Raw genomic sequence first — 25999 nt, forward strand, 5'->3', positions numbered from 1 at the left:
TGCAAGTGAAATGTAGAAGTCCATTATTCACGGCTGCTGATGTGTCAGAAAGTCTTTACATGAGATGAAAGGTAATGATTCTCGGGAAGGATGATGTCTAAATATTTCTGCAGAGATGATGACATTTCTTGAGATGTTAAAAATTAGAAAACAAGTTCAGATGTAAAGAGCCGACATCAAACAACTGACACAGATTGTCTGTTACTTTCTTCATGATCTGCACTTTTTTTTCTTCTTTCTTCATTTTAAGGCTGAACTCTAGGCAGATACATGCAGCTAGTTAATATACCCAACTTTTTGATTTATTTTAGCGGGGAATGGCAGAACCCGGGGCCAATCAGGTGTCCTGCATTCCCATATGCGGCTCCTTCACTGTCCAATCACAGGATGAGGGGCGGGGAGGTGACCTCTCTGTGTTGCCTGTCTGCAGCAAAGTAAAGCCAGGTCACTAAGCTTTTTATGCTGTGTGGCATAGGGGGGTTCAGGCATCATCCACGGTCACTGTCCACTTTGTGGAATGAGTTGGCGGCTCAGAGATGACACAACTGTGTAATTCCTGGTGCCCGTTCAGTTCTTGGCAGTTTTCACTAATGTTTGTCACAGATCAGCCCCCGCTGCAGTTTCTCACTTTGTGACTTGCTACAAAGTTACCATATTGCACTCTGATCACTGGGGGAGGGGAGACTGAGGAAATGCTTCTTCATGCTTACAGCCGACTGGTCACTGGGAGAAGGGAGACTGAAGAAATACTTCTTCATGCCTACAGCAGACGGATCACTGGGGGAGGGAGGACTGCGGAAATGCTTCCTCCTGCCTACAGCAGGCGGATCACCGGGGGAGGAGAGACTGAGGAAATGCTTCCTCCTGCATACAGCAGACTGATCACCGGGGGAGGAGAGACTGAGGAAATGCTTCCTCCTGCCTGCAGCAAACTGATGACATCATCTCATTTTAGGCAAAGTCACTGACTGGAGCTCAAGGACTTTCGCTTTGTGACTTGCTACAAAGTTACAATGTTGCAGACTGATCGCTGGGTTTGGGGAAGCCGAGGAGATGGTTCCTCCTGCCTGCAGCCGACTGATCACTGGGGGAGGAAAGACTGGGGAAATGCTTCCTCCTGCCTGCAGCAGACTGATGACATCATCTCAGTCTAAGCAAAGTCACTGAATCGGTGTCAAGGACGGCTTCTTGGAGCTTTTTCTGAAAAGTGATACTGTTGCTGCATATTATGATACGCCAAGAGTTTATTCATGCAGACTTGTTAAGTTACTTAACAGGTCCACTTTAATTAGGGAAACTAAAAGGAACAATGAGAGCATTACAGTTGCCACTGAATTAAATTGCTGAAGTTTGTAATAAATCCTTTTACAAAAAAAAAAAACCCTGCATAACATGAGAGGTGACAACCAAATGAAAAGCCTTTCTTTTTTTTTAATAATTCATTTTAATTGAAATGAACCCAAATTCACGACTCTTGGAGGGCTATTTCGGAATTTTAAACCCGACACAATTATGTGTTGGAAATGACTTTGAAATGTTATCGGTCTCTGAAGGCTAAAACAATTGTTTCGACCTTGCTGGAAATTAAACCCGGAATAAAAAGCTTTTAATTTGTAATTTGCTGCCTTTTAAAGGGCCATTAATATTATGAGCAATCCTCTCAGCGAGAACCGGTGTCAATTCCGCCGCTTCCATTGGAAGGGGACCTGACAAAGAAAAACAAATCTTTCCCCGAAAGAACTTGTGAAGAGGAAGTGAAATGAGCAAAAATGAGTAACAAGTTTGTCCTTGTTCCGTTCTAAAGAAACCGTACCTCTCGCTTCAAGATCACATGGTGTAGAGAAAGGGGGAGGGGCCAAATTAATATGGAATTCAGGAGCCAGTCTGTCCAATTCAGGAGCCACAGGACTTTTTTAGGAGACAACTTAATTGACAAGCATTTGGAATTTTTATGGAGCATGGGCTACCTAACTCCTTGGATAGAGAATACCACACTGATAAGACAGCCCAGTCTTCCTAGTTTTCCGGTCATGTGATGTTAACACTTTTAGGGCCCATTCATACAAATTTGAGTAGCGTTCCAGAGCGGTAGCCCCAGAATGAACTTCCCCCTTCATTCTGGGGCGGGAAGTTTAGTGAGATCTATCCCCCATGTTGGATCTATCTATCTAACAAATCCCATTCGCACTGCCACGGTCTGAAAACCACAAGGTATATGTGGTGCCCAGGTGACCACACGGATGGCGTGTGGTCACCTAATAGTGACGTGTAGCGTGTGGAAACACTAATAGTGAATAAAAGTAAATCACCGGCACACACTTGAAGCGCAGACGGCAGAAGGCCCGGCGGATTGCGTCGTCGCGCGGGATTACGTCATCACGTCGGTGCGGCGCGGTGACGTAATCGGGCCGGCGCATGCGCAGTAGCTCATCCTCGGCCTATATAAGGCGCTGCAGGACGCTCATTCAGTGCTGGGTGATCTTCAGCCAGCACTGGATGTTCGTGCTGTGCTTGCTCTTGCTCCCTGGTCATTCACCCTGCCTTGCTCCTGTTCCTTGCCCATTGTGGTTCTTGTTCCCTTGGCTTTCCTGTTACCGACCCGGCTTGTTTCTGGACTTCTCTTTGGCCTTATCCTTGTGCTCTGCTGCTCGCTTGTTACCGACCCGGCTTGTCTCTGGATTTCTCTCAGGTTTAACCCCTTGTACCATATTGCCCGCACGCTACTGACCCGGCTAGTCTCTTACGCTTCCTTCTGCCTTACCCTTAAAGCACGGCGGCTATTCTGCTAGGTCACCAAGTAGACCTCGTGACCTACAGTTCCGCATCTGGCACTTGTGCATCCCCTGCCTGAACCCTACTGTTCTCAACCCCAGTGGTCATCAGACGGGGTTGCAAGGGAGGTCCTCCTCGTCATCTCGGGCTCGCACCACAAACCTAACATGTTTATTCAATACCCAATGCCACATACTGTCATACGGTGCTAACGTTTCGGGTCCGCACAGGGATCCTTCATCAGAGCGACGGTGACGGAAGTTTAGTGAGATCTATCCCCCATGTTGGATCTATCTCTCCAACATGGGGGCTGCCATGCAGCCATGTTTCAACACTCATTTCAGGGGAAAGGTGTGAAGACTAGGCAACTCCTTAGACCCCTACAGATGTATGATGTCTTGGCTATGGCCCTTGACAACACCAGGTAAACTATATTCAATATATGTAATATTGGAGACTGTCCGAGACTGCAGACAGCCGAGGGTCTAAGACTGGGGATAAGCTACAGACATGGTTGGGGCTTAATCTGAGTTTTATATAAATTTCCCCTTTGCCCAGTGGGAATTTTCCAATGTTTCCGAGTGGCACTGCATGATTTTTTTGCAAAGCCACCATATCTGAAAACTACCGAGGGCAGCGCTCAGGACCTGCAAACCCCGTCCTGCAGTTTACTAGCAACTGGCAAAACTGTTTTATTTCTGCAAACCGCCATTTACATTCTTTATGCACAAGCTAATTTTCACTTCATAGCGATATTAACAGCTCCTTGGTTGAGTTCAGGCCAATTGTCGCTAATTATAGGCATGTTAAAGTTTCATAAAACAGCAGAGAAAAGTGCGACGCTGACAAGGAAACGGCTATGGTCCCGGGTCAGGCTCCAACCTCGGATTTGATTCCTTTCTAATGAGCAATCTAGAACGCTGATGGTCTTTTTATGTTATTCACCTTCAGCCGACTGAAGTGGTAATGAGAGATGTTTATCTGATTAAAGAAACACAAGGTTCCATTGCAGGAACAGACACAATGCTTCCAAGGTGAAGGATAACTCAACAGACAAGACAGGAGGACAGAAAGTCTCGTATGGAGATATTTGAGGAGCATTAAAGGAGAACTATGGGGTCAGGGCTTTTCCCCATAGTTCTCCTTAGGCTAACGGAAGGACACAAACTAGCGTCCTCCCGTCACCCTAGGCTCAGTATACCGCAAGCTGTAGCTCGCGGTATACTGAGACGCCGCAGCTGAAGCGGATCCCGACAATTGTGCCGGGATCCGCCCAGCTGCGTGACTGACAGCTGGCTCAGCCTATCTAGAGGCAGAGCCAGCTGTACCCGCCCCCTCCCCCATCCGTTCCGCCAGTCAGCGCTGGCGGATCGGAGCGGGTAGGGGTGAATCCAGCCCCTCCCCTGTCACGGCAGAGAGCCGTGACAGGATCGAGAGGTGAGCGAACGCCGGTATGTGTTCGCTCACCTCCCGATCTACTGAGCCGACCTGTGACAGTCTCATTGTTTGTGGCGGTTCTTTAATCATTTAGAAGATAAACACATCAATGAGGAACACTTTGTGAAAACATGTTGCTAAAATATATCCCAAGTTCTGCATATTAAATGTCACCTTCATCTCCTGGTTTTGATAGAGCGGAGATTACGTGCAGCCAAAAAATTGTTACTTGAACAATACTGGAGGCTGCATACAAGTGATCTCGATGACATCGCCGAGATCACTTGTACAAAACAAGCGGCGGCTTCCCCGCTGTACGTTTAGCCCTGCTTGCCCAAAACAGGGCTAAATGTAGAAAACAAATACCCGCCCGGCGCTCAGAACTGCATGTCCAGGGCGTAGGGAGATAGGAATTCCACACCCTGCTGCCTCTCTGCTCCCTGCTGCCTCAGGGCTGGGCCTTGGTTGGGCTTGTGGGAAATCCGGCCCTTCCTGCAAAGACATTTTAGACAATTGTGCAAACTTGAGGTCAGAGTTTGGTGAAGACCCTTTTCTGTTCCGCCATGACTGTCCCCTTGGTACAAAGCCAGCTCCATAAAGACATGGGGTTGAAGAACTGGAATGGCCTGCACACAGCCCCGACCTTAACCTAATTGGGATGACCTAGAATTCCAAGTGCCATTAAGGTCTTCTCATCCAACACAACATCAGTACCTGACCTTACAAATGTTCTTTTGGTTTAATTGGCATAAACGTCCACAGACATACCTGAAAAACTTTTGGAAAAACTTCTTGTACAGCCCCACAGAGAAACACAAGCACACCGTCTGATATGCATGCTGCACATGGCTTGGAACAGGAAGGAAGCCACAGCTTTATTATCTACCTTATTCAATACAACAGAGTATACCATAGATACTGTGCATTCTAACAGGGGGGAACTCCATAATAATGGCTATGATTTTGAATGGGATGTCCAGCAAACTTGACAGGTTCTCACAAACATTTGGCCATATGGTGCATCTCTCTCCTTCTCTCTCTTTCTCCCTATCTTTTTTTCTCTCTTGCTCTTCATTTTTTTGAAGGTTAATCCAATAGCTGTTAACTTTATGGGGTTGATTTACTAACCTTTTAAACACGCCACAAACAAGTATACACATCTGTAGTGTGTTCCCTCCCAGCATGAACCTGGAATCAGTACGGAGATTAGAAGCTCTGATGTCTTGATCAGCATGCTGGTTCTAGGTCAATGAACCAAAAAAGTATTGAGGTAAGAGGCCACCAGGCAGCAAGCCATTTCAGAAGTAGGTCAACAGTAGCTGACTCCATATTTGTAGAAGCTTTCTTAAGACCAACTCCAAGATTGAAAAAGGATCAAAAAAGCATTTTCCTGTGAGTTCCGGGTGGCCTGGTGACATGGCCCAGGGAGCATGTCTTTGACTTTCACTTTTTACTCGACCAACAGGAAGTGGGTTGAAAGTAGTAATGGGCCGAACAGGCCCGAGTTCGGTTCGTAATCGAACATTCGAACGACCAAAAAGTTTGAATTCGAACTCAAACTCAATGCAAGTCAATGGGGGGTAGAACTTTCAAAAAACGATTGTCCCCTTTAAGAGGACTTATAAAACGACGAGACAAAATAAAATTAAAAAAACACTAAAAAATAAATAGAAATAATAATAATAAAAAAAATGATGATAGCTAGCTCCGCCCAATTGTGCAGTTTGACATCATGTGACAGGTGAGCCATGATTGGGCAAAGTCATCATGACTTTGCCCAATCATGGCTCTAACAGAGTACTGAGCCTTGATTGGGCAAAGGTCAGGTGCAAGCCTTTCCCCAATTAGAGTTTCAGAAGGCACATTACCTTGTGGGATGTTGCGCGGTCGAACAGATCGCGAACATCCCACAAAGTTCTTGCGTTCGGCAAACGTTTGACTCGAACATCCAGCCCATCACTAGTTGAAAGATGGATCACATATCTGTGGGTCTGCAGGGGTCAGCAGCGGAGATAGGGTCGGTGTTGTACCCAGAGCTATTTTTTATTTACATTTTGCTAGAAGTTTCCGCAAATAGTGTGGAATCATTCAAGAAGCTTTTGGACGATTTCCTGAGAGACCGTAATGTACAAGGGTACAGCTACTCTTAAGAATGAGAACACTCAGGGACCTATACACAAACGCAATAGGTTGGACTTGATGGACTTACAGTATGTCTTTATTCAAGTTGGAGTTGAGCTCTAACATTTTTTTAAACTCCGTTGCCGACTTGCAAAATTTAGCACTTTCCTCTAAGTTTCTTGCAGTTTACACCTGTAATTTTTCAGTACCGCAAAGCATAATGTACGTTCTTGCCTGCAGGTTGGACGGATCCGCCGTTTTTATCTGCGAAGAAGTCACCGGTAACATTTTGTTAAAATGGCAGCTCCCCCGTGAATCTCCGAAAATGTTAGAAAGTGCGAGAATTACTGCGCGGGAACCTAAATCATAATTTAAAGGGAAGCGTGCGGCTTCGGAATAAGGATGAATATTCAATGATTGTGTCCTGCAGCTCTTTCTCATAAAAGAAACATCTGGAGATGGTCGCTTGTAAAAAATAGCACTGGCAGTTTGCCACCCAGGTATAAACAGTCCCCGGGGCATTGCATCGTTTTTATTACCTTGCGTATATCTGCCGGGCTGGATACCATCTCAAGGACATTAATTACGGCTGGTGAAGGCGACGTGCAGGGTTTCAGTAGTAGGAATGCAGGGACGCTTCATGTACTTGTCATAAAGATTTGGTGTGCAATTTACTACAACAGATCTTTTCGTCGCAGTCTAAAAGGCTCATTCCATTCACAATCAAAATGTACAAATCCAGCCAAATCACTTTTTTTTAGTTGTGGTAGTTTTGGAAAAGTTTTAAATTATTACAGTTTACTGTAATGGATCTGGAACCAAACTATCTTTTTATTTGGGTAGAGTAGGTGGCAGTTAGAACCTCTGTCAATTTGCAGTACTGCCTATGTCCCCTTTGGGAGGGATATTCCTCACTAACATTGGTCTCCCACAGAACACAAACAGCAATAAATGCCTAACAATGCTTCAAAGTCATCTGTATGCCAAATATGATAAATAAACAAATAATTGGTATTGGGATTCCATGTTAAAGCAAAACTTAAGTCCCTTTTCCCAAACTGGCATGCCAAGAAAAGAGCCAAGTTAGAGGGACATCTCCTCCGAACCCTTGTTCGGTGTCCACGGCCATCCAGTGTGAATTAGGTGGCCCTCCTTCCTCCTGCTGGGGTCTCTCTAGTGATAAAAAAGATCTATATAGAGGAATCAGGACCTCCTTCCTCCTGCTGGGGATCCCTCTAGTGATAATAAAGATCTATATAGAGGGATCAGGACCTCCTTCCTCCTGCTGGGGATCCCTCTAGTGATAATAAAGATCTATATAGAGGAATCAGGACCTCCTTCCTCCTGCTGGGGCCCCCTATAGTGATAACTCAAGATCTATATTGGGGAATCAGGACCTCCTTCCTCCTGCTGGAGATCCCTCTAGTGATAACTAAAGATCTATATAGAGGAATCAGGACCTCCTTCCTCCTGCTGGAGATCCCTCTAGTGATGATAAATATCTATATAGAGGAATCAGGACCTCCTTCCTCCTGCTGGAGATCCCTCCACTGCCAGGCCACACTGTTTCCTGATTTTGCAATCATCTGAGACTTTATCCCCCAATATTGTACTCCATCAGAGGATTATTTTTTCCCCTACGTGCAATATTTTGCATTTAGAAACATTGAGCATTCCACTGCTTTGACAAGTCTTCTAGCAATGCCAAATCAAGTTCCATGTTACAAAGCCAACTTGATTGGTCACCTGTGTGGCATCGGGAAACTCAGGAGAGGACGTACCTCTCCTGATTATTTCAACAGACGTAAAAGAGCAGGCTCTAGTACAGGGCCTTGTGATACAACATTAATAAACTCTCCAACCTAATATGGAGTACAGTTTCAGAGCTGACCTAGTCAAATTGAGGAGCCCCAAAGTGCAGGTTTGCCCTGCCTTGCAGTTTCCAAAAACTGACAATCAGCTAAGAAATATTGTTGACCGTCTCATAGTCTGAGGGATGGGATGATGCTTTTTTTAAATAAATGCTTTTGGTACAATCTGTTTTTATTTGAGCGTTTCAGTTCACAGTACAGATCACAATAGACATGCTTACATAGATAACTTTGATAAAACAAATGACAAATGCATAAGTATAAAGGAAAATAAATTACTCCCCCTGGGGTACATCTGAGTGCCCAGGTAAGATATCATATGTCACAGTCAAACCCAGTACCAATGCCGTGGTCCTACTGTTCATAGCGGGTAATGTGCAGGGGTACAAGGTGGACGGTAATAGTTGTAGAGATGGAGTCCACTATCTAAGTACGTGACTTATGTGTCCCCACCTAAGAGCTCTCTGGATGCCGATGTAGGGCCACTCATGAACTCTTCCATCCCGCTGAGGGTCCGAAAATGAGGCTAAAGGATATCAAGGCGCTAGGCCTGGACGCGGGCGGGAGAATCAAGTATCCCGGTTATAACCCCAGCGGGAGAAGAGGAGTGGGTAACGGGGAGCAGTAGGAGAAGGCGAGTAAATTAGACAAAGGCGAGGCATGGGAAAGAAAAAGAGAGAAAGAAAACTAAATAAATGCTTTTATTGAGCAGAACAAATAAGGATCACAACGAGCACATACTAGCTCATAACCAGTATTCAGGTAGTGGACGCAGCCACCGTGTACAAACATGTGAGTCAAGTACGCATGGCATAAAAACAATAAATTGGGTAACAGGGACAGTCGACAGTGGACACCCTTATCCCCCACCGACTGCCTCGCAGTCGGGCATGTGACGTGGTGCTAGAAAGTGCGTACGGTTATAAATCTACAACGGACGGGTGCACTGCATATTCTTACAGACAATATGCTCATGGGCTTCTAACCTGGGTTGGCAGGGCCTTCCAGGAAACCCGCCTGCATCAAAAAAAGGAACAGAAAACACAAAGTAGGGAAGGCATCAAGGGAGAGTATGGGGGAAGAAAAGAGGGAAGAGAGAAGGTAAAGAAAGAAGAGCTGCCTCTGAGAACTTACCCCAGGAGACCCACATATTCCTGAGAAGCAGCAAACTCGTCCCACCAATACCACATATTACAGAACCGGGCCACCGTTCCCCTGAGGGAGCTGGTAAGGTCTTCCATGCGTCTGATATCATTAATCTTGCTAAACCATAGCTGGATGGTGGGAGGAGAGGCCTGCTTTCAGAGGACACGGGATACATACGTGTGCTGCATTTACAAGGTGGATTATAACTGAATTTTTATACCCCTTCAGGGGGCGGGAATTGTGGTGAAGAAGACAAAAAAAAGGGGGAGATTTAGGAACCTGGTGATCAGAGAACCTCTGCGTGATATCCCGGACCCGGAGTCAAAAACGACTACCGGGACGGGCAGGACCAAAGAATGTGTAGCATGCCTGCGGGGGAGGAGCCGCATCTCCAACAACAGTAACTAGCATCCGGGAAACTTTTTCCCAACTTCTGGGGAGGGGATGATGCCTTTAATTTATGGGGCTCGAAACAGAAGCCATACATCTTAAGGGTGTACTAATGTAATTGATTGTAATGGTAGTAGTCCCCCACTCCTTTGGGCTTACATTGAACATTGAATTTATGTTATGGCCTAATAAAAAGTTCTTGCTGAATATGGAAGAGTTCCAAAAATCGTCCATCTCCAAAATCCCCCTGAAAGTGTCTAGTTTCAGTACCTGTACACCAAATATAATGCTTCTTGTTTTTAATGATTGAAGTTGACTGATTTAAGTATATTTTCCATCCCTGAGCTACAAACCGGTTACCTTCGACTGGGGGTCACCTGGGTTATACTTCTGTCAATTATTTGATCACTGGATTGTTTATATATATGTAATTTTGGATTATATATGGGACTCCTGATGTCAGTACATACATTTTTTGATTAAATTTACACGTTATACCTGTTTACTAAACCAGCTCCGAGAAAGGGATTTCTTAAATTAGGGGATACTCCGATTTTTTGATTAGTTTTGTTGAAACCCTGGAGTTTGGTGTATTATATTATATATCAGAAGTCTTTTCGCGTAACTCCTTGTGCTCCCCTGTTTGCTGTAGAAAATAGTTTCAGTATCGGTTCTCTACAATGTAGCTCTGCAACCCCCCCCTCCATACTGGTCTTACACTGAACTCACAACATAGGGGAACCCCTGAGTCATTTCTGTGTGCCGGTGACGTTCTCCAAACTTGTAATGACCCCCCCAGAATTTGGAGCTTGTGCACAGGAATTCTGCACACATCTCCCGTCAGTTCTCCGGAGATGAATGTAAAATTACAGAATATTTTTGGCTCGGAATATTCTCACTTAGCCGCAGCACAACGGGGATCCGTAAGATTAAAATGAGGTCCACGCTGCCAAAAATTAATTTCCTTGGTGTATTGTAAAAGCTTGTGAAAGGGGAAAATGCACTCGATAAATCTTTTAGTGGTGTTTGCAGGAGGAGACCCTAATGTGTTCCAGGGAGTTTTCCATTAAAGAACTTTGGTGTCTGAGCTCCAACCATCCTCCTGATATGCAGATTATACAATATTATCCAACATGCAATATTAATGCGATGTGTTACCGGAGCTGCGCCGTTAGCTCTCTGTAGTGTAATGTTCGAGGCAATAAGGTTCTCTCTTTAATAGTTGGTCCGAATCATTGCAGGACTGCTGGACTGGTCTCCATTTAAAGCATTTTTTTCGGTTTTTTTTTAGCCAATCGGACCTTCGTGTGGTCATGCTGATGCTGATTTCTACAGATCAGCAGATTTTGGCTAAATTGTTTTTGCCAAGAACTTCAACCTTTTAGCAACTCTTAATTTTGCTCACTGAGCTGCCTAAGAAAAATTTGCTTGAATAAAAACAAAACTTTTTTTGAGGTTTTTTTTAAGTGGTGGTGGTGGGGGGTGGGGGTGGGGGTGTAGTTCAATTAATTTAGTTAATTTATTCATTTCAGTTCATTTAGTTAATATTAGGGATGCACCGATACTAGTATCGGTATCTGTGCCGATTCTGAGTATTTGAGCGAGTACTCGTACTTGCCCAAATGCTCCGATGCCTAGCCGATACTTCCTGTATCAGGAAGCCGGCTCCATGCTCCCTTGTCACCTAGTGATGAGAAGCATAGGGAATGGCTACCCAGCTAATCAGTAAGCCAGGTGGTGACTCATTACACGACGCCTGGCTTCCTAAATGGGACTTTTCGGTGTTCAGTATCGGCAAGAACCGGAAAAAAAAATATCGGTACTCTATACCGAAATACAGGTATCGGTGCATCCCTAGTTAATATATTCGGGTTTTTTTAAACTTTTTTTTGTGTCACTTATTTTTTTATTTTACTGTTTTATTTTGTATTTGTTTTTATTGTTATCATTTTTTTATTTATTTTTATTTTACTGTTATTTTTATATTGCTATCGTGTTTTATTTATTTATTTTACTGCTTTATTTTTCATTTTGTTTTTATCATTCTAATTGTTTTTTTGTTTTTGTTTTACTGAATTTTTTTATTTTCCAGTTTTTAATTTTTTTTTTGTTAATATTTTTTAAATTTGTTTTAATTTATTTTTATTTTTTTTTGTAATAAAAAGGAAAATAGTGAGGCAAATGGGGAGCCCTTTTTTGGGGGGCCCTTTTTTGTGTTCCGCTGGCTCTCAAAATACCTGAACAATCTGATTGGATGCCGGCATTGCTCAGGCATTTTGAGAGCCAGCGGGGCCGACTAGCAAGATACTGAAGCTTGGCCCAGCGGGAGATTCCTCCATCCACACAGCTTAGCGTAGATGGAGGAATATGTTGCACTTTTTCCATCTGACCACAAAAAATCTACAGATAATCTATAGGGGTGTGGCCAGCTTAAATTATTTGTGTACAGTTGATTTTGATTTTATTAATTTACCAGCCACATCATCTACATCATCTATCTCCAAAATACGCCCCTTCCTCACCAATGAAACCTCAAAATTACTCATACACTCCCTTGTCATCTCCCGACTTTACTATTGCAACTCCCTCCTCATAGCCTCCTCCCCCCTTCAGTCTATCATGAATGCAGCAGCTAGACTCATTCACCTAACCAAAGGCTCAGTGTCTGCAACCCCCCTCTGCCAATCCCTGCACTGGCTTCCATCCCCCGCCCCCCTCTGCCAATCCATGCACTGGCTTCCATCCCCCGCTCCCCTCTGTCAATCCCAGTGGTAACTATTGCAGCCACGATATTAAATCAATTCTACATTTTTGACCTAGGCTGGAGAGGGCCTTTCAGGGGCGTCCCGAGGCTGGGTGACACCCGGAGCGGTGTCCGAGTGTAGCGACAGTATTGTGATACCTGCCAGCGGCTATCTTGGTGATGTACGCCGTCAGAGAGAGGAGGAGACAGCCGATAAGGTATGCTGCCGGGTCCCCTCTTCTCTCCTGATACTGTTGGGCGTTCAGTCAATGACCGAGCGCCCGACTTTTCAAAGGGGGGTGACACCAAAATGTAAGTCATTTTGGTGTCACCCGGATGCGGGCTGCACCCCCCGCACCCCCCTTGTGACGCCACTGGGGCCTTTGCTTGTGCCCGGTTAGCTATTTGGAGTATGTATGATGCCTCTGTACTTCATGTAAGTTTTTTTATTTGTATTTTTTAGTTGCAGAGGCAGATTTACACTCGCTCCGGCCCAGATTCATACACTTGCGAAGTGAAGAAATCTGAGCTGCACCTCGCCTCGTGTAAATCATCTAATAATAATTCAGCTTTTCTTTTTCCCCTCCCAGCATCTTTTGAATTCATTTGAGTGTTAGGTTTTCTTAATGCGTATTGATCTTTATTTACTGAATAACAATTCATTATTCATTGCGTGCCTTACCGGTTACAGGTCTTTTGCAGTGTAACACGGTGTACTCGCTGATCATTGTGAGCGGAATAAAAAGCTACAGAGATTGACGACAGCGATCCAGCTCGGCGTCGGGAGAGGAGACGAGCCCGCAGGCATTATTCTGCATTTTATTTAAAACAGAATTCCGAGGACCTTGAAAAAAATAATAATAATAACGACAATCACCAGATTGTTACATATGTATCCGCAACTCACCCTCAGCGTGCCCCCAGCTGCCTTTGTGCATAAATAGTTTGGGTTGGCCATGCTCTGCATTCAGTTAGAGGGATTAGAATTTTTGTGAATGTACCTGCACCGAGGCGGCTTCATCAAAGGCACCTCAAGACTGGAAATCTGTTTGTGCGCTTTCGGTGCAATCTCTTGTGATCATTTCATATTACTAAAATTATCCTGAGCAAGAGACGGCAGGTTTCCTTGGACGGGTAGGAGAAAGTTTTAAACAGGAACTTAGTTTTTATCAGTCAACTGATCTTTCCCGAATAAATAAGATGTATTGTAAAGAAAACATCAGTTCCAACAAAGAATGCATTTCCACAAATCATATATAGTTCATGTATATAGAAGGCAGCGCTTGGCGTTGGCTTGTTACCTGAATCATCATTTCCTTCCCTTCCCTGTTGATTTTTACATAGTGCAGCTTCCGGTTGTCCAGTCTTTTTGAATTTACCGTCAAGACATGCACCGCGTCTTTGCCAACTTTGTATCTCACTTGTAAACTACCTGGAAAAAAAAAAGAATTAGCGCATAAGAGAAAACATAAACCTTGTAATTATATACCCTGTTTCCCTGAAAATAAGACCTACCCCAAAAATAAGACCTAGTACTATTTTTGGGAATTGCTAAAATATAAGACCTACCCCGAAAATAAGACCTAGTTGTGACCATTGCCAGGGCTGGTGGTGGCATAAGGGGGGACTTGAAGAGCCGCGGGAGAGAATCAGCGGTGCCAATGAAGCCAGCGCTAGAGGAAGCGAAGCAGCACCGGAGTTAGCAGAGCCGCATAAGCTGATCCTTCTTCTATAGCGCCGGCTCCTGTCACAGGCGGAGTGATACCAAATGCACTCCGCTTGTGAGGAATCGATAGTGAAAGTGCGCTTTGCTTTTTCTGGTTACCAAATTGCTCTTAGAAAGGTTTGGCACCCCTGATTGCCCTGATCACCCTATTATTAACTTTGCCATTTTGGATTATTTAATTTGGATTTGCATTTACTTTGGATTGTTATACATTAAAAAAAATAAGACCTCCCCCGAAAATAAGACCTAGTGTGTTTTTTTGAGCCAAAAAAAATATAAGACAGTGTCTTATTTTCGGGGAAACACGGTAGAGTCTAATAAACCCATTTGAACTTACTACGTCTAAAGCTTTTTCAGCTCTCCGGGTGCTCACGGTGGGCCCATTGACTTACTGTATATATACTGTCATGTTGGGGAGCTCACAGAGCACTTGAACATGGCTTTTCCATAAACAAAAAAGTCTTTATTTTTCTCTTTATTATAATTATACAGGATTTATATAGTGCCAACAGTTTGCGCAGCGCTTTACAATATAAGGAAGACATTGCAATCACACTACAATTCAAGACAAGATGGTAAGGAGGGCCCTGCCTCTGAGGGCTACAGTCAGAGTGGGAGATTGATGGACAGGTTGGGGTAGAGAGTTCCACAAAATGGTAGAGACTCCTGAGAAGTCCTGGAGGCGAGCATGGGAAGAGTTGACAAGGGCGCTAGAGAGCAGGAAGTCTTGGGAGGAGCGGAGGGGACGGTTAGGGAGATACTTTGAGACAAGGTTGGAGATATAGCCGGGGGCGGAGTTGTGGATGGCTTTGTAAGTGGTTGTTAATATTTTTAATTTTATCCTTTGGGCGATTGGAAACCAGTGCAGGGATTGGCAGACGGGGGGCGGGGGATGGAAACCAGTGCAGGGATCGGCAGAGGGGGGTTGCAGACACTGAGCGGTTGGTTAGGTGGATAAGTCTGGCAGCAGCATTCATGATAGACTGAAGTGGGGAGGAGCCTGTGTAGAGGTCTGCCAATGAGGAGGGAGTTACAATAGTCGAGACGAGAGATAACAAGGGAGTGGATGAGCAGCTCTGCGGTTTCATTTATGTTGCAGATAACTATATTGGGGCGCATCGGCCACCCTGTCAATCACAGTGGCCTTTAATAAGGATCCTGGAATCGAGACAAATTTTAAATATTATAGGAAGATCCCATCTGTTCTTTTTATAGGAATTGTTACATTGAATCCCTTGAAATGCTTTTTTTTAATATTGGTGTGAAATATTGACATTACTTAACCCTTTTGTGACCAGAGCTCATCGATGCCAAGCAGTAATGGTAGGTATTAGTTAACTTTGCTACACACAGGGTCCTCCCTATAATGAGGCAGCGTTGAGGCGGTTCCCTTAGGCGGCATCTCTTTGGGTCACGTGGTCCCTGTGTGTGTTGTAAAGTAGTCACCGCTCCAAGCTCGCTCCCGGGGATGGACTACAATCTCACGTTTAGTTTCCTAATTTGTAATGAGATTGTAGTCCATCCCGGGAGCGAGCTTGGAGCGGTGAGTGTGAAATATTGACATTACTTAACCCTTTTGTGACCAGAGCTCATCGATGCCAAGCAGTAATGGTAGGTATTAGTTAACTTTGCTACACACAGGGTCCTCCCTATAATGAGGCAGCGTTGAGGCGGTTCCCTTAGGCGGCATCTCTTTGGGTCACGTGGTCCCTGTGTGTGTTGTAAAGTAGTCACCGCTCCAAGCTCGCTCCCGGGGATGGACTACAAGCTCTCGTTTAGTTTCCTAATTTGTAATGAGATTGTAGTCCATCCCGGGAGCGAGCTTGGAGCGGTGGCTACTTTACAACACACATAGGGACCATGGGGAACATAAGTAGCCCCCCTCCAGAAGGAAGGACAGTGTCAGCACCAATTCAGAGATGATTGGAGGATCTACAGCCGAGTGATACACAAATAAGATACATTGTTGTTCAGAGTTCAGGGACTTGAATGGATTTTTAAGATCTAACGCCGGAGTTTAGTGTCACATTAAACTGTTTCACTTCCAAGGTTTCCATTTAAAGCCCAGGAAGCGCGCTGAAATAAAATCAATTGTTCCATGACACACCGTCCCCCGGGGCGCGAAGTCTGCCTGCGCGTTGGGGTTCATCATTTACAAGTTATCAGGTGCCCCGGCACACCGCAGTTCTCTCTCTGCGCGACACCGGAAAATAATGTCGCCTAACATGACACAATTGTCTCCCGTGCTCAGACATGCAATGCATTCATTTATATCAGGAACACGGCGATCTGGACTGCGACGTGACGCAGGCTTTCTTCTGGATTTAATAGCTAACGTATTACACAATGCTGAACAAAGGGAACAGACTGTTATCGGACCTCACCCCACCAGACTCTTCCAGTCTGATGTCCTCACCACCCATAGATGACGGACGAGCAGAGCCGCTGCAACAAAATTGATTTTGCAGCAAAATTGCCAATTTTGCTCCTTAACCACTTCAAGACCAGGTGTTTAGACCCCCTTCCTGGACAGGCCATTTTTCAGTGTTCAGCGCTGCGGTACTTTGACTGACGTTTATTCCGTCATGCAATGCTGTACTGAAATTAATTTTATACCATTTTTTGGTGACAGATAGAGCTTTCTTTTGGTGGTATTTAAACACCACTGGGGGTTTTAATTTTTACTAGAATTAGGAAAAATTACAGAAAAGTTTGGAAAAAAAAGTTTTTTTTCTACATTATGTTATAAAACAACTAATATTACCCAGTTTTTTGGTAAAATATACAAGATCAGGTCACGTCGGGTAAATAGACACCAAACATGTCAAACTTTAAAACATTTTTTGGGGGGAACTTCATTTTTTTTCCCTTTTTTTTTCCCACTAAACTTTATTGCTATCACATACGGGGGCTAATTAAACTCCCCCTATGTGATAGCAAAATATATGACACGTCCTCTTTATGGAGACATCAGGGGTCTCCAAGACCCCTAATGTCACCTAGGACCCCGCAAAAGAAGCTGATGAAGCACAGATCTGCTCCATCAGCTTCTTTCCAGCTTCTGAAGCTGGAGAGTGACACAAGAATGCGGAAGTGATGTATTATACAACATTTCCACATTCTTACCGAGGAGAGGGGACCGGAGGGACACAGGCGCCATGCTGAGCCTTGGATCAGCGGGACAACGGCGGGGGGGGGGCGACCGATCGGCACCCCATACACGCGATTCACCGGCTTTACAGCTGCCTGTTTTTAAATATCGGCCATTTCCCGGGGGCGGGGGCGTAAAGACGCCCGCTCAGATCTAGAGAGCTCCTGGCCGGCCAATTTTTTACTATGGCCGGCCCGGAGGCAGTTAAAGGAAAACATGAGATTGTAGTCCATCCTGGGAGTGAGCTAGGAGCGGTGACTACTTTACAACACACACAGGGACCATGGGGAACAGACGTAGCCCCCCTCCAGAAGGAAGGACAGCGTCAGCACCAATTCAGAGATGATTGGAGGATCTACAGCCGAGTGATACACAAATAAGATACATTTCTGTTGATAGTTAAAGGAGAACTATGAGGCGTGAAAATAACTCAGCCTCATAGTTCTAGCCGACCTGTGACAATGAGACTGTCACATGTCAGCTCAATAGATCGGGAAGTGAGCAAACACATACCGTCGCTCGCTCACTTCTCGATTCCCCTCCCCTGTCCGATCCTCCGGCACTGACTGGAGGAACGGACATGGGAGGGGGCGGGTATAGCTGGATCTGCCTCTAGATAGGCAGAGCCAGCTGTCACTCACGCAGCTGGGTGGACCCAGACAGTATTGTCAGGATCCGTCCCGGCTGCGGCGTCTCAGTATACCGCGAGCTGTAGCTCCCTGTATACTGAGCCTAGGGTGACGGGAGGACGCTAGTTTGTATTCTCCCGTTACCCTTAGCCCTCGTTCACACCTGAACATTTTGTAGCGCGTTCTACGCTCGAGGAGAAAATTTACTAAAAAAGCATTTTTGGGGGGCTTTTTTTTGGGTGGGGGTGTATATAGAATAGTTTTAGTTCATTAAATAAGAACTCTAGGATTTCATAAATGCTTTAGATGTGGATATCCTTTACAGAAGAACTCCAGAAATTACAAAACCTGCACTGTCTAGGGGGTGAAATTAAAGAAAATATACTCACCTGATCCTTGGTCCTGCCGTGGTCAGCACTCACCTCTCTTCCCCTTCGCTCTGGTCTAGTATGTACCTCTGGGCCCTCACATCTAATGTAAGTCTATGGACCTGCATTAGATGTGATGACGTCAGCATTCCTTACACTGCTCAAGCTCAGGGGAGATGCACGTTCCCGGTACTCAATAGTGTGTACGAGGACTAAGAGATAAGATAAAGCAGGTGTAAGCTTATTGGCTCCTCCTTCTCATGGGCATCATGTATGAATGAACAAGGCCGGGCAATCACATCAGCTGGATCGCTTATTGGCTCCTCCTTCTCAGGGGTATCATGTATGAATGGACAAGGCCGGGCAATCACATCAGCTGGTGCGCTCATTGGCTCCTCCTTCTCAGGGGTATCATGTATGAATGGACAAGGCCGGGCAATCACATCAGCTGGTGCACTTATTGGCTCCTCCTTCTCAGGGGTATCATGTATAAATGGACAAGGCCGGGCAATCACATCAGCTGGATCGCTTATTGGCTCCTCCTTCTCAGGGGCATCATGTATAAATGGACAAGGCCGGGCAATCACATCAGCTGGTGCGCTCATTGGCTCCTCCTTCTCAGGGGTATCATGTATAAATGGACAAGGCCGGGCAATCACATCAGCTGGTGCGCTCATTGGCTCCTCCTTCTCAGGGGTATCATGTATAAATGGACAAGGCCGGGCAATCACATCAGCTGGTGCACTTATTGGCTCCTCCTTCTCAGGGGCATCATGTATAAATGGACAAGGCATGGGTAATCACATCAGCTGGTGCACTCATTGTCTCCTCCTTCTCAGGGGTATTATGTATGAATGGATAAGGCCGGGCAATCACATCAGCTGGATCGCTTATTGGCTCCTCCTTCTCAGGGGCATCATGTATAAATGGACAAGGCATGGGTAATCACATCAGCTGGTGCACTCATTGTCTCCTCCTTCTCAGGGGCATCATGTATAAATGGACAAGGCAGGGCAATCACATCAGCTGGATCGCTTATTGGCTCCTCCTTCTCAGGGGTATCATGTATGAATGGACAAGGCAGGGCAATTACATCACCTGGTGCACTCATTAGCTCCTCCTTCCCAGGTGCATCATGTATGAATGGACAAGGCAGGGGTAATTACATCAGCTGGTGCACTCATTAGCTCCTCCTTCCCAGGTGTATCATGTATGAATGGACAAGGCAGGGGTAATTACATCAGCTGGTGCACTCATTGGCTCCTCCTTCTCAGGGGAATCATGTATGAATGGACAAGGCAGGGGTAATTACATCAGCTGGTGCACTCATTGTCTCCTCCTTCTCAGGGGCATCATGTATGAATGGACAAGGCCGGGGCAATCACATCAGCTGGAGCACTCATTGGCTCCTCCTTCTCAGGGGCATCATGTATAAATGGACAAGGCAAGGTAATCACATCAGCTGGTGCGCTTATTGGTTCCTCCTTTTCGGGGGCTTTAAGTATGAATTATCCCGGGCTTCTCCATTCACATATGATGCCCCTGAGAAGGAGAAGCCAATAAGTGCACCAGCTGATGTAATTGTCCTGACCTTGGTCTGGCTGTGTTGCCTACCCACCCTATAACTAATCCTGAAACCACAGATCACAATCTCAGCATGAGCTGTCATCAATAAAGGTTCATGCAAGGAAGTCATATTTGCTGACAGAACGGCCAGCAATGTTTCGGGGGACTTCCTCTGTCTATTCACAGAAGGGAAGATCAGAAGAATCTCCATCGTACCTTCCAGTGCCCTAATCACCTAAAACCCGCCTAAGGTTCCCTCTGCCCTTCACCTTCATTTCATACATGAGAAGCTAATTGGTCTTTTCATAAATGATCATAAATGACCCCTCCTCCGCATCTCCGCCGCGTAACGCCAAGGTCAATGATACTTCTATGGAGAGCAAAGCAGATAAAGATGTCTGGAGCGCTTTCATCTTCCGCTCGGTCTCCTCGGCTTCCGCAAAGGAACACACGGAATGTTATTTTCTTTGTTTTTCCTTTTGTAGATTCCGAAATGTTCCATTTAATGTCGTCTTCTTCTTCTGTCGCCGAGCGCGGCCGGAACTCATCCCGCCTAAAACAAATATAATTGTCATAAATAAAAGAGAAGAAATTGTCATAAAGTAGAAAAAAAAATCCTCTGAAGTCTCCATTATAATCAGAAATAATAACTTTCCGCGGAACGCCGAGAGACTCCGAAACACAAAGTTATTGTTCTGTACGCGGATTATCACCCCCATGATATTCACTGCGCCGCTCATCCGGGAGACTCATCATTGGTGGGAATGAGAGCTTAATGCAGATGTAGAAACAATGTATCAAATCTCAACCTCCGTCCTCCCCTTCAGTCTTCTATCTGACCTCCGTCCTTCCCCTTCAGTCTTCTATCTGACCTCCGTCCTTCCCTTCAGTCTTCTATCTGACCTCCGTCCTCCTCTTTAGTCTTGCACAGTTGTAGCGTCTCCTCTTCCTCTGATGTCTCTGCACACTGGGATCTTCTCACAATGTGCATTAGAAGCTGCAGCAAGTCAGATAGAGCTCCGCCTCATTTCCTGGAGGATGCCCAGCATCATTTAGCACTTTCCTCCCCCCAGCCTGACTGTGCTTGGCCCCGCCCCTTTCATTCATTGGATTTCAGCTCTTTCCATCATGGAGGCTGAGCATGGCATGTGGGCGTTACCTGTGGTGCAAATACATCCTGCCTAGGAACGCCCACTCCTCCAGACTGACACCCACCCCTCAAGGCATTTTTATATTTGCATAACTCCTCCCAAGAGCCGGCCCACTGCTTGCATCATGGCTGGGGGCTCTTGAAAGAAATACTAAGGCAGGGCGCTGTGATGTTTTCAGGAAGCCATGTACAGCATCCTGCCGGCCCCTCCCACCAGCCACGAGAGAAGCGCAGAGACCCAGTGATCACATCACTGGGTATAAAATAAGATATGTAATAAAAATGCAAGGTCTTAAAGGAGAACTATGGGGGTCAGTGTTTTTCCCCATAGTTCTCCTTAGGGTAACGGGAGGACACAAACTAGCGCCCTCCCGTCACCCAAAGCTCAGTATACCGCGAGCTACAGCTCCCTATATACTGAGACGCCGCAGCCGGAGCGGATCCCGACATCGACGTCGAGATCCACCCAGCTGCGTGACTGACAGCTGGCTCTGCCTATCTAGAGGCAGAGTCAGCTGTACCCGCCTCCTCCCCCGTCCGTTCCGCCAGTCAGCGCTGGTGGATCGGAGCGGGGAGAGGGGAATCCAGCCCCTCCCCTGTCACGGCAGAGAGCCGTGACAGGATCGAGAGGTGAGTGAACCTGGTATGTGTTCGCTCACCTCCCGATCTACTGAGCCGACCTGTGACAGTCTCATTGTCACAGGTCGGCTAGAACTATGAGGTGAGTGAAAAGCGCTCACCTCATACTTCTCCTTTAATTAAAAATTTGTAATATCATGTTGATGATGGGGGAGGGAGAGTGGGGGGACCAGGGAAGGCAAAATCTAAGGAAATTAAACTTAATAAAGCAGCGCAGGGATTAATGATCTCATGTTGGATCTCACTAATATAAACCTCGATGTGATTCGCTGTCATAGTCTGCTGCACGCGGCTCTCCCGACAGACGACGGTGATGTGGAAATGGCTGGAACCTATAACAAGTGCAATTCCAAATGATATTATAATGTAACCTGTAATAAGCAATTATATCAGAGGCCTGAAAATGATTATCTGATCAGCTGCCAAAAAACATCAACTCCAGATATAGATATAAAAGTCACAACAAATGCCGTTCTGTATTCATCAATACCTTATCCAATGTGTTTGGTAAACGCAAGCAGTGTAAGTGTCTGAATTTGAGCCCCATGTACAGCAGAGCTCAGTCTGTGGAAGGGAGAAGCAGCACTAGGAGCCAATCAGTTGTGCTGCAGTGCTAGGAACATGCTGATAGAAAGAGAGAGCAGAGTGACAGATAAGATGAGCTACTCAGCTTTCTGTTTCTTACTGTCCAATCGCAGGCTGGGGGAGGGACAAGACCTGTAAGGGTTACCTAACAGCAGCAGAGAACAATCAGGTCTCCTGACCTACCAGAACTATGTAAATGGCAGGACTGGATGGACAGAATTACAAATCATTTGGCAGGTAGACACGTGGGATTCTTTCCTTCTGAATCCAAATTCGTATTAATTTTCCTCACTCGGACACATCCGAATTTCTGAATCCCAATGCATCCGAATGTGTCCAAATCCGAATTTCCATCTCTGAATTTCATACAAGAACTAAACTGAATGGGACATGTGACTTTTCTGGCCAATCAGATGTGTTTTTCGGTTTAATGCACCCGAATGGGTCTGAATACAAATTTTCATTACGGCAACATGGGAGCCCTATACAGTATATACATATAATACTGAAGCTGAGGCTCCCAGACCCCAATGGCATTGGGGATCCGAATTTCTGAATTGCTTTTGGGAGTTCCCGAATGCCTTTTGGATCTGGGGGCCTCAGCTTTAGTATTATATGTATATGGCTCCCAGACCCGAATGGCTTTTAGGAGCTCCCAAATTCAATTCGGAAAATTCAGATCCCGATGGTCATTGGGGTCTGGGAGATTGAGCTTTAGTATTAATATCTGTATATGGCTTTCTGTGGTATTCACAACGAATATTCGCAAACTCATCCGAATCTAACGAAAATTCAGATTTCGTCTGAATCCGAAACCCGGACCGAATTGAATATCGGATCCAAATCCCAAAATACTGAAATATCTGAACCAAATTTTTCCGCAGCTTACATGTCTAGTGACAGGTAACATAGGGGTCTCTTCACAGGAGGGCAGCCGAGTGAATGACCGATCAGAAGTGAAGTGAGCCGGACACTGTTCGGCTATTCACTTCAGGCTGGTACGGCTGAAATCAGCCGTACATCGGCTTGCATCGTGTGGCTTCGGATCAGCCGAACATGCTCAGCATGTTCGGCTGACCCGAAGTGCAGAAGGAGTTCGACTCAGCCGATCCAACATCTGGATGGGCTGAGCCGAACCTCAATATATGTTTTCAGCTGTTTTCCTGGAATTCAGCTCTAGCCCTCATTCACACTGTAATTGGCCGGCACGTAAGCTCTGTGCTGCGTGCGGGGCCGTACCAAGCAGCTCCCGGGAAGGATCGGTGCTGCGTGTGATTAGTATGCAGCCCCCTATGGGTGTGCACGGCAGTACGACCCCCTACGCTCACCCGCCCTGCCCTCCCATAGAGGAGGACGGGGACTACGTACTAATCATACGCAGCAACTGTCCTTCCCGGGAGCTGCTCGAAAAGGCCGCGCACGCAGCACCAAGCTGTACGTGCCGGCCGATTCCAGTGTGAATGAGGGCTTAAAGTCCCGTTCACACTATGCGATGCGGGAACGCACATTTGGCCATTTTTTGCCACGCGTCACCCATCAATTTCAATGGGTGCCAGACGTGCGAAAAATGCAGCAAAGTAGCTCATGCAACATCAGCTGTGGGCATCCCGCATTTTGCTGGGCGCGTTTGGCGTGTCATTAACAAGTAATGGCATGCAAGCGCGACGCACGTTTTGAACGCATCACCTTGGGCTTGCGTTCGCGCCAGACGAAGGTGAGGACGGGGACTGCGTGCTGATTTCCCTATAAGTTCCAGGGGATTCTGGGTAAGAGATTTCATGGCTGGTTCTTCTAAATGTCACGTGAGGCGGTTTGACTTGATCATTTATTTTTGTTGCATTCTGTCCATAGGTCTTTCCTGGAAACATCAACGCAGACGGCGTGGTGAACCACAAGTTCCAGCATTCCATGAAAGCCAGATTTGTCAGATTTGTCCCCTTGGAGTGGAATCCCAGCGGCAGAATCGGGATGAGAGTGGAGGTCTATGGCTGTTCTTATAGTAAGTAGGTTCATTTCCATGCAGATTTCCAGCCGGATTGACTCGTTCACTTTGTATCAATTTATGTTTCTGCTTTCAGCGTCAGCCAATCACAAGCCAGTTTACGGGGAGCCGGGAGGTGCCTGTAGCAGCCGATGAAATGATTTTCCTTATACACAAAATGGAAGATGGCATTTGGTTGGCTGCTGTGGGAAAGGGCTCGGCTTTTCACGTCTCCAGTTTTTATAGATTTGCCCCCCAAAATATCAGCAAACCTTTTATTTTACTTTAACAAAAAAAGAAAAATCTTCCAATCTCCAACGTGAGAAACATTTCTGTGCATCGGGTGTCTGGTCCCCATTGTGCTCTGCGTTTCCTTCTGCTGACTGCATTTTGGCACCACTGTGTCATGTATTGATTGGTTTTATGGTCTCTGCATCATCTCCCCACCCATCTTTGGCTCCGGCTCTGGCCTGCGTCCCACCCAGCTCCTGGCAACCAGTGACGTAGGGGGGAGGGGAGGGCAGTCTTGCGTGGGAAGGTGACTGATAATAACCGCTCTCTGCAGGGAGAAAATCTGGAACTGTGTGATCGGCGGTATGTGATCACTCAGTTCTTGACTTATAGATTCTCGGTTCCGGGTGCTCAGGATCGCGGCTTTGTTTCCAACATTTTCACCTTACGTTTTGCCTGCGTGTATCTCTAACTCTGGAATCGCTTAATGCCCAAATCCCCGGTGCTGCAAGTGACACTGATAGGATGCCATTAGCATTAATTGCTTTTATTTTGCCTTTTGTCTTCCATCACGTAGACATGTAATCAGGGCTTGCTGAGCCATAAATATTTATACATATCTTATAAGATGACTAGCGTTCATTATGCAGATGTTTTCTGATCTCGACAGGATGAGCAGATTCACCGGAGTCAGCTCAGTGATGTACAACGAGGTGCCACATAATGACATGCAAATGAGATGCGGCTCCGTTTTACTTAATGCATTAGTGTCATTCCTGACGGTGGGATGGATGGACTATAAAGCAGGTGGGAGTAGGAATCTATCTGTACACAGGATTTCTCTATATGTCCCACTGTATATACAGTAAAAGAGGGGTAGGTGGGCGTACAACTATTCTGCGGGCTGAGGTCTTCAGGTCAGAGGTTCCTGTCTCAGTGTAGTCTTTACTGAAGATCCTAGCCAACCTCTTCACCTCATGCCCTGGTAGCTCTACTTTAAACCTATTTGTGTTAGGCCCCGTACACATTGAGCGATTTATCGCGCAGTAATTCCCGCGATATCGCGGCTATATACCGCGCGATATCGCTCTCCAATGCAAGGCAGTGGGGCAAAGGGTCCTGCTGTCGCGGGTCGTGCGTCGCTACAGCAGGACCTTTTTTGGAGCGGATTTTGCCACGATTCCATTCTTTGCAATGCAAGCATTTGCGTGATATCGCGCGACAAATCGCACGATATTGCGCAAAATGCAAATCGCGCAGTGTGAATGGGGCCTTAATGTTAACTCCCCCTTCACTGAGCCATGCTTCCATCAGTCACGACTCCCTTCCGCTAGGGTCTGAAGGGGCTTTTATTATGGCTGCGTATTCTTTACCTGCATTGCCCTCTAGCATACCATACTGAAGATCATAGCCAACCTCTTCATCTCATGTCCTGGTAGCCAATCACAACTAATCTACTTTCAACCTATGTGTGGTAATGTTAAAGGGCAAGG

General features: G+C 46.0%; 1 protein-coding gene across 1 annotated transcript in view; it reads left to right on the forward strand.

Moving 5' to 3' along the window:
- Positions 1–25999, forward strand: part of LOC108796998 (contactin-associated protein-like 5) — a 283699-nt gene that overhangs the window by 87777 nt on the left and 169923 nt on the right. The window contains exon 5 of the mRNA XM_018568564.1: positions 24146–24293. Within this exon, the coding sequence (XP_018424066.1) occupies positions 24146–24293 (148 nt within the window). The remainder of the gene's footprint in view (positions 1–24145; positions 24294–25999) is intronic.

Source organism: Nanorana parkeri, unplaced genomic scaffold (genome assembly GCF_000935625.1).
Source record: "Nanorana parkeri isolate BGI_ZX_2015 unplaced genomic scaffold, ASM93562v1 scaffold1209, whole genome shotgun sequence".
In the NCBI taxonomy this organism is placed as follows: domain Eukaryota; kingdom Metazoa; phylum Chordata; class Amphibia; order Anura; family Dicroglossidae; genus Nanorana; species Nanorana parkeri.